The sequence below is a fragment of the Heteronotia binoei genome, chromosome 12 (assembly GCF_032191835.1).
Source record: "Heteronotia binoei isolate CCM8104 ecotype False Entrance Well chromosome 12, APGP_CSIRO_Hbin_v1, whole genome shotgun sequence".
In the NCBI taxonomy this organism is placed as follows: Eukaryota; Metazoa; Chordata; class Lepidosauria; order Squamata; family Gekkonidae; genus Heteronotia; species Heteronotia binoei.
The window spans coordinates 34,937,635-34,956,804 of record NC_083234.1 but is presented as its reverse complement, the minus strand read 5'-3'; the positions used below and the strand labels follow the sequence as shown (position 1 = coordinate 34,956,804).

The following is a 19,170-nucleotide window of genomic DNA, read 5'->3' as shown; positions in this document are numbered from 1 at the left end:
ATACTTTTTTTCCCCCTTGCAACCACTCCTCTTCTTCTTCTTAAAGGGGCAACGTCAAGTATTGAACAGACTAAAAGAAAATGGCTAGGTACAGTTAGGGAGGGAGTGTTGAGTAATTATCTCCCCCAAAAGGGACTATCAGCCCGCATTAACGTCTGGTTCGCACGGAGGTGGGAACTCAGTGTCCGTTTCCCCTGCGAGTCTCTGCAGGTAGAAAGCATTTCAGTCTCTGTTCTCCCAGGCCTTTTACAAACAATGTAGTCCGAACTTTTCTTTTTAAAAAAAGGCAAAAATCACATTACGCTGCACGCCTTTACTGAATGTGTACAGCTTAATATTTCGGATATGTCAATATCGTATATATGCGAGGGTAAAATGTGCATATTTTATGGCACATCGATAAGAAAATGTATATTTAAAATTTAATATTGCAAAAATTTTCTGACTTTATTTACTTTATTTATATTCAGCCTTTCTTCCCAATGAGCCCTCAAAGCAGCTTACATTGTTCTTCCCTCCTCCGTTTTATCCTCATGACAACCCTGTGAGGTGGGTTAGGCCCAGTATGTGACTGACGCGAGGGCAAGCAGCCAACTATACCAGAGTGATTCCTTTATTCATGTTGCTCATTAGATTACCAGGGATATTTCAATCACTAACAAATTGTACTTATTTTCCATAGTATGTTTGTTTCTGAAAACCTACGTTTTCTGTATAGTGAATCTGAAAGAGAACACAGAACTCCGAGAACACAGTGCTGTTACCTACACAATACCTTCTCCGAATTTCTGTATGATGTCACTAAACAGCTTTTAAAAACGACAACATTTTATTTTATTTTATTGGATTTATATCCCACCCTCCCCGCCAAAGCAGGCTCAGGGTGGCTCACAACAGTAAAAGCATTTACAGGTGAAACATTAACTAATTAAAATCTTAGAATAAAACAAAACATTTTAAAAACATTTTGGTGCTAATTACAACATCTGTCCCCATAAACCAATCATAGGGTATCAGAACAATCACACCTCCCTTCTGCTGAGTGGCTTTTATCTTCAAAGAAGTGGGTGTTTATCAAATCACTCATGCATTAAGAGTCCCTTTGAAGTCACTGGTAACTCCCATAGATATCAGTAGTCCCTAAGTATTGGTCATCCCAGGATCTTTTGAAGTACAAACCCATTTTACAGAATAAGTCAGAACGCATTGGCCTAATACAAGTATGGTAAAACGAACATTCCAATGACTCATTTTCCTTCTACACAAAAAGTTGGCTTTCAGGAGTCCCAGAAAGAAAATGACTTTTCCCTAACGAAAGATCAAAGGCACTGATAATCTAATGAACCTAAAATATAGGATCCAACATCCTTTATTCATTCAACTAGGATTTTGGAAGCAGAGGGCTTTGATGTTGGTTTAAGCTGGAACACATCAAAGGAAGGCCCAGTGATATCGATCATATGATTAGCTCATCAATAAATGCGCTTTAATCAAATTACCCCATCATTTCCAATTCCAAAGCTTTCAGGGATAGCACCAATCATGGTTAAAGACTGTCACTATTCTATCCTAGAAATTCATTTAAAACTCTGTTCATTGGTTTTCTATTCAAACTATTATGTGGCCGTTGTGTCACATATTCTTAATTTACTTCATTATTATTTATTCCATTCTCATGTACACCAGAGATAAGGATAGCTGTGTCTTTGTGATAGGATATGATAGGAAAGTCATTGTTCAAGTTTCCCCTTGATGTCCAGAGAGTTATAAAGCATATCTGCTGACTTACTTACAAGGTAGATAGATTTGGTTTATTTATTTATATTTGTATCCCGCCCTCCCTGTGAACAGGCTCAGAGTGGCTAACAGCATATTAATCTAAAATACAATAATCTATTATAAAACAGTATTAGAATAAAACATTAGGCAATTATTAAAACCATAATATTAACTTCTTTGGTGCTATATCTGCTGATATGTAATGTATTATATAAACAGATAAATGGATGGCATCCCATAGTTCTTCATGCATCTTTATGCAGTGCAATCTGGTAGGCTAGTAGGATTTATTCACATGTACATATTTATTTGGTTGGATTTTGACTGGAGCGCAATGGTCTATGTACTTTGGCTGTAGGCCCCATCCTAATGCCTTGGTGCTTATTTGTTTGCTGGGCAGCAGCTGCTGTCCATTACCTGAGGTGCTGAAAATGTTTTTTCGTGATATCCAGTACTACTGATCTGACTCCTCACCCCTTTCCAGACCTTCTTGGAACAAGACAGAGCAATCCTGCACTCTGTGCCCATTCCACACAGGCTATTTAATTGGCTGAAGGATTAAAGTAGCCCATGGAACCTGTCAAAGTGCCATGCAAGTCCACCTTGAGCTGGAGGTGTGGTTTATCAGATCTGGAAAATAAGATGATTCCATTGATAAAATGCTAGATGTGTACCTAGGAGAGAAGATTCAAGTCTTAGCTTCTGATTCCCTTTATGTTTTAAGATCACTTTGGATTATTCACCAGAAAACTGGGTTGCCAAAATCCAGCAGCTGAGACCTAAGAGTTCTAATTGGTTCAGGGGCAGCAAAGAGATACAGTCCTCATGCGGTCATCATAGCAAATTTAGTATGGTAGTGTTGGACAAGAACTGGGGAGATCTAGGTTCAGATTTCTACTTGCTATTAAACTTGCTCAGCGGTCATGGACCAGTCATCATTTCAGCCTCACTTGCCTTACAGTAGTTGTAAGGCTACAGTGGAAACTATGTGTGCTGCTATAAGCTCCGGGGGAAAAATGTACTAAATAAATAAATACGTCCACTAGAACATTGAGCTACTTTTCACTCTGTTTTCCAAATGCAATAGATTCAGCATGGAGATAAAAAGATTACTTTTCCATTCAGGTTGCCAGTCTGGTTTGAGAAATTACTGGAGATTTGGGAGTAATAGAAGAAGAAGAGATTGGAGTTATCCCCAATCCTTCATTACCTGAAGGAGTCTCAAAGCTGCTTACAATCTCTTTTCCCTTCCCTCCCCACAATGGACACCCTGTGAGGTAGGTGGAGCTGAGAGAGCTCTGGGAGAGCTGCTCTTGAGAGAACAGTTCTGCTGAGAACTTGTGACTGACTCAAAGTCATATCAGCAGGTATATGTGAAGGAGTGAGGAATCAAACTCAGTTCTCCCACACGTTTAACCACTACATCAGCTGGCTCTCTCAGAGGGCTGGAGTATGGGAAGGGAAGGGAGCTCAGCAAGAATGTGTGAGGCTATACAGAGTTCATCCTCTAAAGCTGCCATTTTCTCCAAAGAAACTGATCTCTGCAGTCTGGAGATGAGTTTAATTCTGCGAGATCTCCAGGCCCCAACTGGAGATCAGTTTCCATACACAATACTGTTTCCATACACAATACTGGCCAATCACAGTTTGCAACTGAATGCCATGTTTTGTATGATGTTGGTCTTTTCCTATTCAATGAGCAACTCTGAAAAATTTTGCAGGTTGCACCCTGATCAACTGGCCTCTAAGCTAGAAGTGTTAACCATCAGGAATATTTCTTGCCATCAGTCAAAGGGCAAGGCTGCCAAGAAGGGGGGATCAGGGCCTTCTGACTTGGGGCCCTGTATAATCACCCTTCTGAGAAATGACCGAACTTTTCACTTAAACTTTCTTTTAAAATGTAGCTGAAAAATCCTCTGGCCAGAAGTGGATTTCTGTAACTGCCTAATGAAGATCTACTGACTGGTTTACTACAGCCTGCTTCTTCAGATGCAAAGTTTTTGCTGGAACAAAATTGTATTCATCTTTAAATAAAATGTCTTGCCACTGTGGTGCATGACCTGGTAACATATAGATTACAGAAATGTACTGTAAGTGGGGCTGCCCTTAAAGACTGTCCAGAAGCTTACAGATAGTACAGAACGCTGGGGCCAGAGTATTGACTGGAATGGGTTGTAGGGACCATATCACTCCAGTCCTCTTCCAGCTCCACTGGCTTCCAATTTGTTTCCAGGCTCAATTCAAGATGCTGGTTTAGACCTTTAAAGCCTTGTACAGTCTGGGACCAACATACTTTCAGGACTGCCTCTTCCCATATGAACCTACCCATTTACTCCTGTCAGCTTCAGAGGTCACGCTTTTGTTGCTGCTGTACTCAGGGAGCTGCTCTTTGCCCAGCCATGGTAGTGGAGGACTCTGGGGGATGCTCTGGGTTTGGAGTGACTGCTAGACACCAGCACCACTGCACTTGGAGTCAAAGGTGGTTGGAGATGTCTTGAGCCCACACCAGATTTGGCATTGTGTATGGGGGGTGGAGATGGGATCCCCCCTCAAAAGTCTTGTGGGCTCCCCCATTTGCATGTGTATCATATTCCTGTCATACATTAAAAATCGAATTTCTTACAAAGATTTATAATAAAAAGTAAGGGTTGCCACTGTCTATATCTTCTTATCAGTCCATAGTTCTTATGGAATTTTCCATTGTTATTATAGAGCAGGGGTGGCCAAACTGTGGTTTGGGCGCCACATGTGGCTCTTTCACACATATTGTGTGGCTCTCAAAGCTCCCACTGCTCTGACAGCCAGCTTGGGGAAGGCACTTGTCTCTTTACATCACATCTTGAAGCCAAGCCAGCCGGCAGCTTGGAGAATGCATTTCAAGTTAAAGTTGCTTTCTTTCCACCTCTCCCCATATCTATCCACTTTCCTTCCTGTTTTGCGGCTCTCAAACATCTGACATTCATGACTTGCAGCTCTTAGACATCTGACATTTATTCTATGTGGCTCTTATGTTACGCAAGTTTGGCCACTTCTGTTATAGACTTTCCATTATAAGCATTTGTAGAAGATGCTGTGGTGTTTAATCATGTGACAAAACATCCTAAAGCAAGAATTGAAAGCCCTAGGTTTAGAAAGACTATTTTTTAAAAAAAGATCCTAGACGTTTACCAACAACTCTCAAAACATCTGCCTTTCTTGTATCTGGATGGTGTCAGATTGCTCTTCTCAAGGCATATTGGAGACCCTTGAGGAAGAGAAAGGTCTGTAGCCACTTGGTGGCAGTAAAAGCCAATGCCACCCAAAAACTTTGGACCTAAGGATAAGGAAACTGCAAGGCTGGAAAGTAGTTTTTAAAAAGTATTTCCAGAAGCAGTTTCATGAGGTTTCAGCAGTGCTGGACAAACACTCTTCTGCCATGTGTAAGCAACTAGAGGGAATGTTTTTAGAGAGCACTTCTTGTTCTCAGTTGTATTGCAAGCACTGCACATGCACACACACCTTGCTTTCCTACAGCTGTTCCTATCTCCAATCCTTATCTGCCAGTTAATCCAACAGAAAAAGAAAATGAGTTTACCAGAGATGTGCCTTCTTTGATCCTGATGGGGCGTGGGTGGATGTAAGAAACTGCATGGCTTATCTGCATGGCTAATAGTTTTGACCTTCCCATTTTGCCTCCCTGATTCTGAAAACTGCACTTTCTTATATAACCACCCAAATACCTGAAGTCTGATGTGGTGAGTTGTGATCGGGTGCCAAGATGATTGTGCCCTGGGCTGATGAAAAATGTCAACTGCATAGTGAAGTGTGGAAGCAGGACACAAGCTTGGGATATAGTTACTTTTCAATGATGCCTAAACTGCCCCAGATGGTGTTTGGAATCTGAGCAATTGATTCAAGGACAAACATGCACTAACCATAAGCTGGTCAGCCAGTTGCCATGACCAGAGACAGGAAACGCCTTATTTTAAACACAGAGCAAACCCATATAAAACAGTTATTGATTTGGCATGTGTGTTGTCAAACCAGACACATAGACAGAGGAAGCATCCCTTCAGAAAGAAAGTGCTTCCCCTATAAGTTAGGTGGGGTGGGGAAAGGGCTGTTCATTTGTTTTGATATTTGTACACTGCTTTTCTCCCCAAGGGGAATCCTAAACGTCATTTTCCTCTCTTTCATTTTATCCTCATGACAACAACCACCACCCTGTGAGGTAGTTTAGTCTGAGAGCTTGTGATCAGCCCAAGGTCACCCAGTGAGCTTCCATGGCAGACTGGGAGTTCAGATCTTGGCCTTACAGAGCCTGCCCTGGCATGCTCACCACCACAAGATCCTGCTGACACCTCCAGAGAGAAAGTGGTTGGCATTGTTCAAAACCTCAGTTTTGCTCTTACAGCCTTTCAAGCATCTCAGCACTGATAGGACAAAGGAAAATTGGCATATTTGCTCAAATACTGTGTGTAAAGGTACTCAGACATACTGCCTATCAAATGAGGATTCAACAAGAGATGACCGAGATCATAGATCTACCTTTGCAAGTGAACTTACAGCCATGTAAGAGCCCAGTTCAGACTGGAGGTGCATATGAGGAAGAGGAAAAGGAGGAAGCAGCAGCAGCAGCAGAAGTGTTGTTACTCTGTAAAATGCCTTGGGACTTCTGTTTTATTCTGATCAAAGACAGACACTTCCTTTGCTTCAGACAGGCCTTTTGCCTTACAGCAAAGTTCAAAATACAATAAATTTGATCACTGATCAGGAGGAAGATGGGATAAAAATATTCAAATGGAAGAATTAATAAAAAGGAATGAATGAATGAATGAATAGGGTGGCCTCTCCCTTCTGCAGAATCCCCATTCCCCATTTTGCCACAAATCAACCTTCCAGGTTTAAAAAGCCAAGTGCCAACCCACTAACCTCCTTTTGACCCTCCCCCCTTTTCTGGATCCCCCCCCCCCGTTTTAAGAAGGCGCCAAAGGCAGAGAACGAGGGTGCTGCCAAGAAGGAGGGGGAGAAAAAGAAAGGCGGGGTGGGGGGCGGGCGAGGCGGGTGGTTCTTTCCAGCCTCCGGGGGAATCGCCCCTCTGCTCCCTGCTTCACTTGGGCGGCGGCTGCCTCCCGGGACTGCTCGCTTGCTGCTGGGAGGAGAGGAGAGGAGAGGAGAGCGCCGCGGGCCGGGGATGAAGGGAGCTGGGCGGCCGGGGAGCTCCAAGGCGGGCCAGCTCGGGCAGCGCCGGGTCTAAAGAGCCTCCCGGCCGGAGGCGGCGAGAAGAGCTGCCGCAGAGATGCGTCTCCCGCCGAGGAGGAGCCCGTCGGGCGCCCTGGAGCTGCTCTGCTGCGCCTTCGCCCTGGTGCAGGCGGCCCGCGCCTCCGCGCCCTCTCCGCCGCCGCCGCCGGAGCAGCCCCCCTCGGCCGCCGCCGCCGCCGCCCCCCGCTACCCGCTCTACATGCTGCACCTCTACCGCTCCCTCGTGGCCGGCGGCAAGCCCCTGGGCCGGCCTCCCCGCGCCGACGCGCAGGCCCTGCGGGAATCCGACTCCGTCCTCAGCTTGGAGGCGAAAAGTAAGTGGCCGCCTCGCGTCCTCCCGGGCTCCGCGGGAGAGCAGCAGGGCCCCGGTTCAGCCCCCGGCGTCTCCCACTAAAAGGGCTCCCGGCAAATAGACGTGGAAAGCCTCCGCTTGAGACCCTGCAGAGCCGCTGCCGGTCTGAGCAGACGAGACTGGCTTCGATGGCCCAAGAGGGGTCTGGTCCAGAAGTCCCGGCAGTCGAGCTCTCGGGGTCCTCCTCGGAAAGCATCTGAGGGTGGGAGCGCCTGCTTCTCCCCGCAACTTTGGCAAGGGGGCTTTGGAGAAGAGGCCCGCCGGCTGCAGCGGGGGCCACGGGGGGCGGGGCGGGTGCTCCCACCCACCCTAAGGTGCTTTCCGAGGAGGACCCCGAGAGCTTTAATGCTGCTTTAACTCTGTCCCGGAGCTGGCATTCTACAGGAGAATCATACACTGATTTCGCACTAGGCTTTTACAGTTTTAAAAAGTTTTATTAGTTTCAGGGAAAAAAAATAGGGGTAGGGAACAGAGGGGATAGAAAGCACAATCCATTTTAACCTTATTCTGCATAAAGATACTTTCAGAGAATGCACGCCTGCAGCTGCAATACTTTCTTTACATAAATTGTCCCATATTATTATCTCTAAGCTAAGCATCAGCAGCATTTTAATATTTTATATTATAAATCTGTTGGTTAAGATATCTATTGGTTTTGACAATTCCAGTAAAGGCAATTTTGTAATATAAAATACAGGAAAAAAGGAGAAATAAGTTCACACCAGATCGCACTAGACTTTTAATCCTGGTTTAACTCTGTTCCCAAACTGACATTCTACACTAAAACCATAGAATCATAGAGTCATAGAGTTGGCTTCTCTGATTCTGGTGTAGAATCTCAGTTTGGGGACAGAGTTAAACCAGGATTAAAGGTCTAGTGCGAAACTGGTCAGAGCTAAACTTGACCACAAGGCCAGCAGCAGCCGCACCAGGCAAGTCGGGCAAAGAGGCTCAGTTGCTGGCTGCTTGTGCCGGCTGGGAGGGCTGCAAGCCGGGGGGAAACTGGGGGGGGGGGGGGGAGCTGACCGGGGCCCTAAGGACGTGGGGGTCTATAGGCCAGTGCCTACTTGGCCTAATTGTTAATCCTCCACTTGCAGCTGCTGGAATGGCCTTGGGTCCGCCATAGCTCTCGCAGTTGTTCTTGAAAGGGCAGTTTCTGTCAGAGCTCTCTCAGCCCCACCTACCTCACAGGGTGTTTGTTGTGGGGGAGGAAGATCAGGGAGATTGTGAGCCGCTCTGAGACTCGGATTCGGAGTGGAGGGCGGGATATAAATCTAATTTCTTCTTCTTCGGGTTCGAAAGCAGCCTCCTCTCCGTCCTCTCCTGGGGCGGCGGGGGGGGGGGGTTGTGGATTGTGGCCGCTTCAGACGTCTGCGAGGGGAGACCCCCCAGGGAGAGCCCCAATCCACATCGCCGAGCTTGGAAGAGCTCCTCTGGCAGCAGCCGGGGACGGAAAAAGAGGGCGAGGGGGAGAGCCAGCTGTTCTTCGCCGGGGAGGGAAGCGGGAGCTGCGCACCAAAGCCAGGTGCTTTTGCCCTCCCCCCGCCGGGAGGAGGACGGGCTGGCCGGCTCCGGGAGACTCAATTCCGCGCCAGACCTTTAATCCTGCTTTAGGCCAGGCTGTCCCTAAACTGACATTCTCCAGCGCAGGGGTGGCCAAACTGCGGCTGGCTGGGGAGCCACCTGCGGCTCTTTCACGCATACTGTGTGCCTGGCTCTCCAAGCCCCCACTACCCACGGGCCGGCTCTCTTTCAATCACTTCTCCGAGCCAAGCCAGATGGTGGCCTGGAGAATGCATTCCAAGTGAAAGTTGCTTTCTTTCCACCTCCCCTCACCCCATATCTATTGCCTGCCTTCCTGTCTTGCAGCTCTCGAACATCTGACGTTCGTGTTTTGCGGCTCTGCAACATCTGGTGCTTATTCTGCGTGGCTCTGACATTAAGCAAGTTTGGCCAGCCCTGTTCTGCACTAAAACCACAGAATCATAGAGTTGGTTTCTCTGATTCTCTTGTCAGTTTGGGGACCGGGCTACACCAGGATTCAAGATCTAGTGCGAAACTGGTGTCAGACTTTCACCGACAGGTCGCGGGGAGGAAGGGGGGAAGCCTGGGCTGTTTGCAAAGAAAGGGAAAGCCTCCTGACTGAGTCAATATCGCCCCCGCAGCCAGGCGGTTAGATTCCGCTTTGCCTCCACGGGATTCCGGGCAAGGTACAAATTCTGTCCCCTCCCCTCCCTCGTCCCTTGTCCTCGGCGGTTTGGTTCCTGCAGAGTGGTCCGGGAGGGCTGGGGTGTGTGGGTGTGTGTGGATTTGAATCCGGGTTCCGATCTGGATCTCTAATTGCTACACCAAGCTGCAGATATTCGTTTCGAAAAAGAGAGAGGCAGATCCTGCCTGGAAAGTGTATGTGGCTTGCCTGATCTCGGATTTTCAAAGCGGCGCGAGGTTATGCAGGGAGGGGGGAAATCGTATTTAACAGGCACTGGGGACTTCTCCTTCCTGAAGTCTTTACACCTCTCAGCTGCTGGCATTCAGAGCAGTTCTGGGACTGGACCAGTCTTTGCTGGGCCTCAAGATTCTGCCCCGGATTCCACCCCCACCCCAACTGTAGCGGATTCTCTCCGATGAGAACTGTGGCATCTTTTAGGGACTCGCTTTCACAGGCTGCAGCAATCGATTTCACTAGGTATATAAAGCAGACTCTTCTTCTGAAAGGGTATGCTGTGATGAAAGTGAAGCGTCTAAAATTGCCACTGCTGTTTTATAGTATTCTCTTGCAAGATGAGTAGCATGCTTAATTTTAATTTCGTGGTGTGACTTGTTCTAATATTTTGGTGAACCACTTCGACAACAATGAGAAAGCATGGTATATAAATGTGTCCAGATCTGCATGCTAGCCCAATTTCTTCAGATCTCGAGAAGACAACACCACAACTTCCACAAAATGTTGTCAACTCTGGTTATGGTTGTGGGCCTCAGAAAGGCCAAAAAAAAAAAAAAGTTTATACACTCGAATTTGGGGTTATAAGGTCTCTCAGAAGACACGGGATACAAATTTCTTTACCGTCTATACATGTGAATGTGGATTTGTTCCCTTTTGCTTTCTTTCTCACTAGTGCTGAAATTGTTTGTACACCAGCACTTTCCCCTCACTATTTTATCAGCACTTCAGAAGTCTTAACGGGTGTGAACGTTTTCCAAGCATTCTACAAAGGCTTTTATATCAAAAGAATTGGCGAGTGTTTGTAGACCAAGGAACAATGAAATCTAATGAGATCGCGATCCCTCTGGTCTATTTTATTGTCCATGATCTAATTAACCAATTAACTAATGGGATGTATGGATAATTATCTTGAAGATCTGTAGCTTTATTTTTCTCCTTTAGCACAACTCCTTAGCCTCCTCCAATACTGAAATTAAGTCTAAGTACATGGAATTGAAAGGAAAACAGGCTCTTTTCCTGTTTATCCTGCCTCTCTCACCCTCTCCTTCCTTTCTTGTATCTCTGGTGTCATATTTTAGTCTGCTTTTAAAATTTTATTCTTTTAATAGTGCAATACCAAAAAGAAAAAAATACTATACTAATATAATACTATAACTATCGTATGTATTGGGAACCAGCGCAGTGTAGTCGTTAGTAGGGTTACCAGGTCTGTGTTGGAAAATACCTGGAGACTTTGGGAGTGGATCTGGGAGAGGGTGAGGTTTGGGGAGTGGAGGGGCCTCAGCGTGGTATACTGCCATAGAGTCCACCCTCTAAAGCAGCCATTTTCTCCAGGGGAGCTGATCTCTGCCAGCTGGAGATCAATTGTAAAAGCAGGAGAACTCCAGGCCCTAGAGGTTGGCAACCCTAGTGGTTAGAGTATCAGATTAGAAGCTGGGAGACACAGGTTCAGAACCTCCCTCAGCCATGGAAACTTGCTGGGTGACTTTAGGCCAATCACACACTCTTCAGCATAAGGGTTGTTGTGACAGTAAAATGGAGAGGAAAATCATTAAAGCTGCCTTGTGTCCCCTTTGGGGAGAAGCTGTGATATAAATGAAGTAATTTAGCTCTGTGTGTGTGTGTGTGTGTGTGTGTGTATATATGTATATATATATATATATATATATATATATATATATATATATATATACATGCATACACACAGTTTCTAAGCCACTGTAAGGGGGAACCTCTCTTATTTTTTTTAAAGTGCCATGCACATTGACGGCTGCACAGATTATGAATAGTTGCTTGCACAGGTAGTGAGGAAGTGGTGCTGCCAGGTACCACTTAATTCATTTGCAAGATTGTGGATTTCTTTTGGCTGTAAATTGAAAAGGTTGGCAATGCCCCTTGTTCAGAGAGAATGAATGGGATTTAAACATATAATCATGACATTAAGCCCAGCTGATTTCAGTGGGACTTCAACTCTGTCTGGCCTTGTGTCAAAGAGAGCCAGTTTGGTGTAGTGGTTAAGCGTGCGGACTCTTATCTGGGAGAACCGGGTTTGATTCCCCACTCCTCCACTTGCACCTGCTAACATGGCCTTGGGTCAGCCATAGCTCTGGCAGAGGTTGTCCTTGAAAGGGCAGCTGCTGTGAGAGGGAGAAGACATAGGACAGGGGTGGTGAACAGTAGCTCTCCAGATGTTTTTGCCTACAACTCCCATCAGCCCCAGCTATTGGCTATGCTTACTGGGGCTGATGGGAGTTGTAGGCAAAAAACATCTGGAGAGCTACCCTTGGCCACCCCTGACATAGGAAATTGTAAGCCGCTCTGAGTCTCTGATTCAGGGAGAAGGGCAGGGTATAAATCTGCAATTCTTCTTCTTCTTTTTCAAAATCATGTTTCTTAAAACAACTAGACTTTGGAAGGGAAGTATTCTTTTTACATTACTAGTCAATTCAGATTGCATTCTGCTAGACTAGATGTGGCAGCCAGCAGGGTGCAGCACTACAAGTGTCAGACTAGGATCTGGGAGACCAGGTTTGAATCCATCCTCACTCTGCCAAGGCAGTTCACTGGGTAAGCTTGGGCCAATCACACACACAATCAGTCTATGCTACTTTAAAGAGCTGTAAGCGGTTGGGATCCCCACTAGGGAGAAAGGCTGAGTATAGATAAAGTTTACTTGCCTTGGGAAACCCTTGTTAGGTGAAAAGGTGGCATAAAAAACCTTAAGGAGAGCCTGTTTGGTGTAGTAGTTAAGTGTGTGGACTCTTATCTGGGAGAACCGGGTTTGATTCCCCACTCCTCCGCTTGCACCTGCTGGCATGGCCTTGGGTCAGCCATAGCTCTGGCAAAGGTTGTCCTTGAAAGGGCAGCTGCTGTGAGAGCCCTCTCCAGCCCCACCCACCTCACAGGGTGTCTGTTGTGGGGGAGGAAGGGAAAGGAGGTTGTGAGCCGCTCTGAGACTCTTTGGAGTGAGGGCGGGATATAAATCCAATATCATCATCTTCTTTTAAGTAAAATAAATAATTAATAAACATGGGTATTCCTGGCTGCCACTGAAAACTAAGAATTGTTAAAATGTTTAAAATATTGGCATAGCACCTAACAATTTTAAATGCAAGAAGAATATAATAATTATAAGAAGTAATAACGATAATAATAATTGTTAATAACAGGTGATTATTATTCCCATTGATATATCCAGTAATCATTTTACTACAATGGATAAGTTTATCTATGTAACAGTTTAATCATGGCTAACTTTGAGAGGGTTGAAACTCATTCTGGAAGTGCCCTTAGAATCCTTCCCAAGGGTTTGGTGCAAGTTACAATAGGTTAAGTATAACTTTTTCCATATGGAGTACATTAAGCAGAGAGATAGTACATGCCCATGGCTAGTGATCATGCCTATTCACTAGTCAAGAGCTTAGTAATGACTCCCAAATTCAAATCCAGGTGTAAAGAGATATTTTGAGTGGAGGAAAAAAACCTGCTTTGGAGAGGTAGGTTTATGAATTCAGAGACACCAGTTGGTCAGCACAATGTATGGAGTAGCAAATAGGTAATTCCTTTTCCCAATGTTCTTTTTCTACCTTCCAGGTTTTTTGCAGTTTGCCAATCAGTGGTGCTTTTTTTTTGACATGACCTCAATTTCCAGCAACCAAGAGGTGAGATTGGCAGAGCTCCGGGTTCATCTGCTGCCCTTCTCTCAGGCAAGAAATGTCACTGTGAGCATCTACCATAGCCATGGGCACAAATGTCATGGAAATCACACCTGCACAGATAAACTCTTCCTTGGCTCCTTTATCACCTACTCCTCCTTCAGCCATTCTCCCTGGAAGGTGTTTAACATCACCAGTATGCTCCGCTTCTGGCTCCACCAACTTGTGAATTCTAGTGATGACAAGGGTGTTCCAGATGTTCAGGACTGGGAAGAGGAGGACCCCTCTGAGAACAATGATCTAGGAGCAACCAGCTTGTTCCAGGGTAAATCTGGGCATAATTATTCCAGCGAGGCACAGCGCATTATGATAACCCATAGTGTGGCCAATAGGGTCCTACTTGTTATCTTCTCCAAAGATAAGTTCTCAGATGCTTCCTCTCCTGCTCCGAGTCTCATCAGGACTGTGGAGATGTCAAAGCACATCATGTTGGACAGCAACACTTCCAAAGAAATTGGGGGCCGTCGGCACCGGCGGAACAGAAAGCAAAAGCAAAGGAAAAAAGTGACTGATCTGTCCAACGCCAGCTTTGTAGAGGAGGGCCGATTTCTGTGCAAGAGAGTAGATATGATGGTGGACTTTGAACAGACTGGCTGGGGAAGCTGGATTGTGTACCCCAAGAAGTTCAACGCATACCGCTGTGAGGGAGACTGCCCATCACCTGTCGATGAGACCTTCAAGCCAACCAATCATGCATATATTCAGGTAGGAGGCAACTACATTCCGCAGGTATATTTTGCAGCCTTTGGGAGGTGGAAAATGGGTCTGCAAAAGTATAGGGAAGGAGAAATTTATTTTTTTTTTTAGATGATTGAGAGTCCACACCAGATAACACATTGGAGGATCCATATTCAAATCCTGCTGACATTTTAAAATGGAGAATAGCCATGGCATAGGACTCTAGTTTAGATCAAGGCCAGAATGCTGGGGAGAAGGAGTTTAAGCTTCACCACACACTATTTTGCCTATTAAAGTTGGCTCTTCAGCCCAGCTGTATTGTTAATCCTGGAAAGGGGGAAATGTCTCTTTCTCCCTTTGTCTGAGACCTTTCCCCCCTTCTAGGCACCTCTAGATAATAGGTGATTGGCAATGGAATCACTTAAGGGAGAAGAGTTGCATTTATTCATTTTGTACTTTTTTTTTACTTTGCCCTTTCTCCACAGAGGTTAGAGTGGCACAAATAGTTCTCTGACCTTCTCCATTTTATCCTCATATGTCGTACATGCCATCAAGCTGCAACCAACTTGTGGTGACCTCAGCAAGGGGCTTTCGAAGCAAGTGAGAACCAGAAGTGGTGTGCCATTGCCTTCCTCAGCAGAGCCTTCCATGAAAGTAGCGACCCTGCTTAGCTTATGAGATTGGGCTATACCAAATCATTTCACAGACTTTTTCTCATAACATGGTCCAATTTGCTATAACACCTGAATGTAGAAACATGAGCAAGACAGATTTTTTCTTCTGTCTACAAATCAAGATTGTAAACAGGAATTAAACCATAGTTGTAAATCTCGGTTTCTGGAGAGGAAACAAGCGCCGATGGATCTTGGTATGTACATTTGGATGCTCCAATGAACTGGGGTTTGATTCAAGGCTTCTCAAATCAGATGGGCCTTCAGCCATTCCCCATGCAGGGGCACAGGAAAAAGGGAGAGGACAGAGTGAGTAAATGATATGAGGGGTGCCAGCTGTGTCTAGATGTGGCACATGACTGAGACTAAAACACACATTAATGCCTTATACTGTGTCAGACTGTTGGTCCCTCAAGATCACTCCTATTTTCTCTGGCTAGCAGTGGCTCCTCAAGAGGTCTTTCATAGCACTTCCTATGTGTTTTTTTTAAAACTGTAGAGGCAGGTATTGAACCTGGGACCATCTGTGTACAAAGCAAGTGTTTTGCTACTGAGCCAGGATCCTGTCTTCATTTGAAAGGAAGTCTGTCATTTTGTAATCTCTTGATATTTGCACTACTTCATACAGTTAATGTGTTATTTCCCCTTCCTTTGTTCTTCACAGAGTCTGCTGAAGTTGTACCAGCCTAATCGAGTGCCTTGCCCAGCCTGTGCCCCAGTCAAAATGAGCCCACTGTCCATGTTGTACTATGAGAAAGGGGAGATGATGCTGCGTCATCATGAAGACATGGTTATAGAGGAATGTGGCTGCAACTGATGTTTAGAGGATTTCCTTGGCTAACTGATCAACAGGGCTTCTAGACAACAGCACCTGAGACTCTCCTTTTGCTGAGGACAGATATTGAGAGCATCATATCTACAACAAAGGGGACTCCTCACCACATGGAACTTAAGCTGTTTCCCATCTAAGATTTTATCCATGAACGATGTATCAAGGGAGAAGGCAGAAGGGCAGGGTTGTAGTAGGGACACATCTCTCACATGAAAACCTGCCCTGAAGTGGATCCTCCCAAAGTGTGGTACCACAGACCATCCACCATTAAGAATGAAATGTCCTTGTTCCTGTGTCCAGAACTTCTCAGGGGGTAAATTGACAGAGTTGTATTATGTACATAGCACATAGGCTAAGACTTAATTCTGTTGTTGCTATATGAGTGGCAGGGACATCCAGAACCTCAGGTATTGAAAAAGTTATAACAAAGAGCTTGGCGTTAATCATCTACAGTGATTTTAAGGAGGCAGTGAACTACTGCCGGAGGTGATTGAAGGTATGGGGGTTGCCTGTGAGTCCTACAATGGGCTGAGGCATGTGGCTTTGGAAGGCAATGAAGTTTGGGATTGTGGTAATGAATTACAGGAATGATATCCTTAAGAAACAGGTAATGTTTGTATGGTCCTGTTGGCCTCCTGGTAGTATCTGAGCAGCAGCAGCAGCAGCAACAGGTGTTAAGATGGCTGTTGGTTGCAGTTAAGGCCTGCAGGCCTGAATTCTATAAAATGCAAATAAAGTTGTTGAGTTCCTTCCCAGGAGACAGGGGTGAGTTCTTTGGGGACACAGGAGGATCTTCTTAAGTGCCTATTATAACAGGGACTCATGAGGAAGAGTGTTCAATCCAACTTCCTGCTGGCAGCAGAAATGCTCCTGAAAGCACCTTAAATGGAACTATGCATCTTCAAAGATGCTGGATATGATCACAAAAGATCATTTCCAGCTGCTTGAATGGCAACTAATCTAGCCAAATTGTTGTTTAATTTGCTCTTAAAGACTGTTTGTGGTACACTCCACAACTCCAGACATTGTTTGGTGTTAGCAGCAGACTTTTACTTAAAGCATCATAAAGGAAAACTCTCCAACCAGCTACCAGAGAAACGACCATGAGAGATTATCTTCTCCTCCAAGCGTGGATGTGTGTCCAGTCTGTTCTTTCAGTGGTAAAAGCTCTACCACAAATACAGTCAGCTTTTTCTAGGTCAAACCTCTTCCTATGCATTTTGAATGGCCACTGCTGGCCCAGGTAGGTCTCAGATTGGCTAGTATGCAACACAGTTTGACTACAATCAAACATAACTTCTACTTGTTTATGATAAGGTTGCCACCCTCCAGGTGGGGCCTGGAGATCTCCAGCTTTTACAGCTGATCTCCAGCTGGCAGAGATCAGCTCTCTTGGAGAAAATGGCTGCTTTGAAAGGTGGACTCTATGGCATTGTACCGTGCTAAGGCCCCGCCCCTCCCCAAACCCCATCTTCTCCTGGGTCCACCCCCAAAGCCTCCAGGTATTTTCCTGCACTGATCTGGCAACCTTAATTCATGATGGGAAAGCATTCACTTTGCCAGGACATCTGAAAACTGGTGGTGCAACCTGGAGTTTGTTTACTCCCCACAAATCAAGATTCTAAACATGGTTTAATCCCAGTTTGAAATCTCAGTGGGTGAGGACAAAAACAAACTTCTCATTAGCCTTGGGGGTCTGCATTTGGATGTCATGGCTAACTGGTGCTTGTCTCTCTCTATGTGGTCTCCTTCCCACATTCAGCTGGGGAACAAAGGCGAAAAGGCACATGTGCACTGGCCCTAGTCCCACTGCTTGCCTCTTCTCCCCCTTAAAAGTGCAACATCTATGCATGCAGAAAATGTGCACACACAGCCCATCAGTGATCAGGGATGCTACTTTTCAAACGTTTCTGATTACTGAGATGGCAGATATGACTATATACTTTTAAGGAGCACTGGTGTCACAACTAGGACTGCCAACTTCCAGGTGGGGGCTGGAGATCTCCCACTATTACAACTGATGTCCAGGTGGCAGAGATCAGTTCCCCTGGAGAAAATGGCCATGTTGAAAGGTGGACCCTATGGCATTATACCCCACTGAAGTCCCTCCCCGTCCCAAACTCCACCCTTTTCAGATTCCATCACCCAAATCTCTGGGTATTCCCCATCCCAGAGCTGGCAACCCGACATCACGCTTATAGGCTGGCTATCACAAGGGCAAGCCCAGTGCAGTTGCCCTCCCACTCTGTGCATTGCCTGACTGTAAGGAGCTCTCATGTGCAGAGGGCTGCTGCTGATTAGTGCTCAGTGGAAGTGGAATCTGTCTTGTAGGAGGAGGTATGTGAAAAGTATCCACAATTCACGTATTACTGATCTCCATTGTCTTTGGATCTGTCTTTTAAATACAAACATAATCTTTTCATATGTGGTTATTAAGAATTCTGCAAAATTGAAGTCTGGATGAAAATAAAAGCAATTTTCCAAGGACATCTGCTGTGCTATTTCTTTACATTAAAACATTTTTTTTTTTTTTTGCTGCTGGCTGACAGTTCACACATCAGTTGGTGTGAGTTCTAACTCACTAACACTTAAGCCATAATCTGGCAGCCTTTAAAGTACCACAAGATTCCTATTGGGTTTTTTTTCCTGCAACAGACTGAAGTTAGCTATTCCTGTGCCTCTCTCCCTTTTAACAATCCTATATCATACCCAGATTCCAAGTGCCTGACAGTGCCTTAGGTCATGCTCTTAATCTGGGAATTTTTTTGTGTGTATGTGTACTGTAACTGAGAAGAAACCCTGGGGGGGGAGCAGGACATCATCTGAGGTGGGAATTCAGACACCTGTGGCTCAGCTGTGGGAGTTGGAGGGGGAGAAATACCACGTCGGATCATTCACGCTTATAAACAACTCCTTTAACATTCTTCTGACAAGAAGTCAGAAAGTTTGAGTTAAGGGTCACTCACAGGACAGGTTGCCACAGGAAAGCCCAGTGCGAATGACCCAAGTCCCTAATCACCAGGAAAAGTGCCTATTTTCTAAATAAAGCAGGAGCTCAGTGGGGCCTTAAAAACTAACACAATTTATTCCAGGCTAAAGCTTTTGTGAGCCAGAATAGACTTCATCAAACGTATGAGGTATTCATCTGTTCTACTAAAAGTATATTTAGTATAAAAGTATATTTTCTGTTACTAGCCCCTAGTAAATCAGCCTTGAGCCTCTGTCAGAAAGGCAAATCAAGTAAATAAATTAATAAATAGTAAATAAGTAATGTTCTGGCCCTTTTTTTCTTTTGGAGAGATTCCAGAGATGCCCTTTATGTTATTTTGTTTAAATCGTTAGCAAGTGCAAGTGTTAAATGGCCTCCCTTATATTCAGCCCAAACTGCTTATAAGAAATACAACCAGATCCCTTGTGAGGTTAAAAATGTAATTCACAATGCTTACATTAAAAACAAC

At 45.2% G+C, this 19,170-nt stretch overlaps 1 protein-coding gene across 1 annotated transcript; it reads left to right on the top strand.

Annotated features, from left to right (window-relative positions):
- The first annotated feature begins 13,399 nt into the window (after nucleotides 1-13,399).
- On the top strand, nucleotides 13,400-15,746 carry LOC132580214 (nodal homolog 2-A-like). Its single transcript, XM_060250909.1, has 2 exons — nucleotides 13,400-14,236; nucleotides 15,545-15,746. Exons 1-2 carry the CDS (start codon nucleotides 13,451-13,453, stop codon nucleotides 15,695-15,697), a joined length of 939 nt encoding a protein of 312 aa, XP_060106892.1. The 5' UTR covers nucleotides 13,400-13,450; the 3' UTR covers nucleotides 15,698-15,746.
- The last annotated feature ends 3,424 nt before the right edge of the window (nucleotides 15,747-19,170 follow it).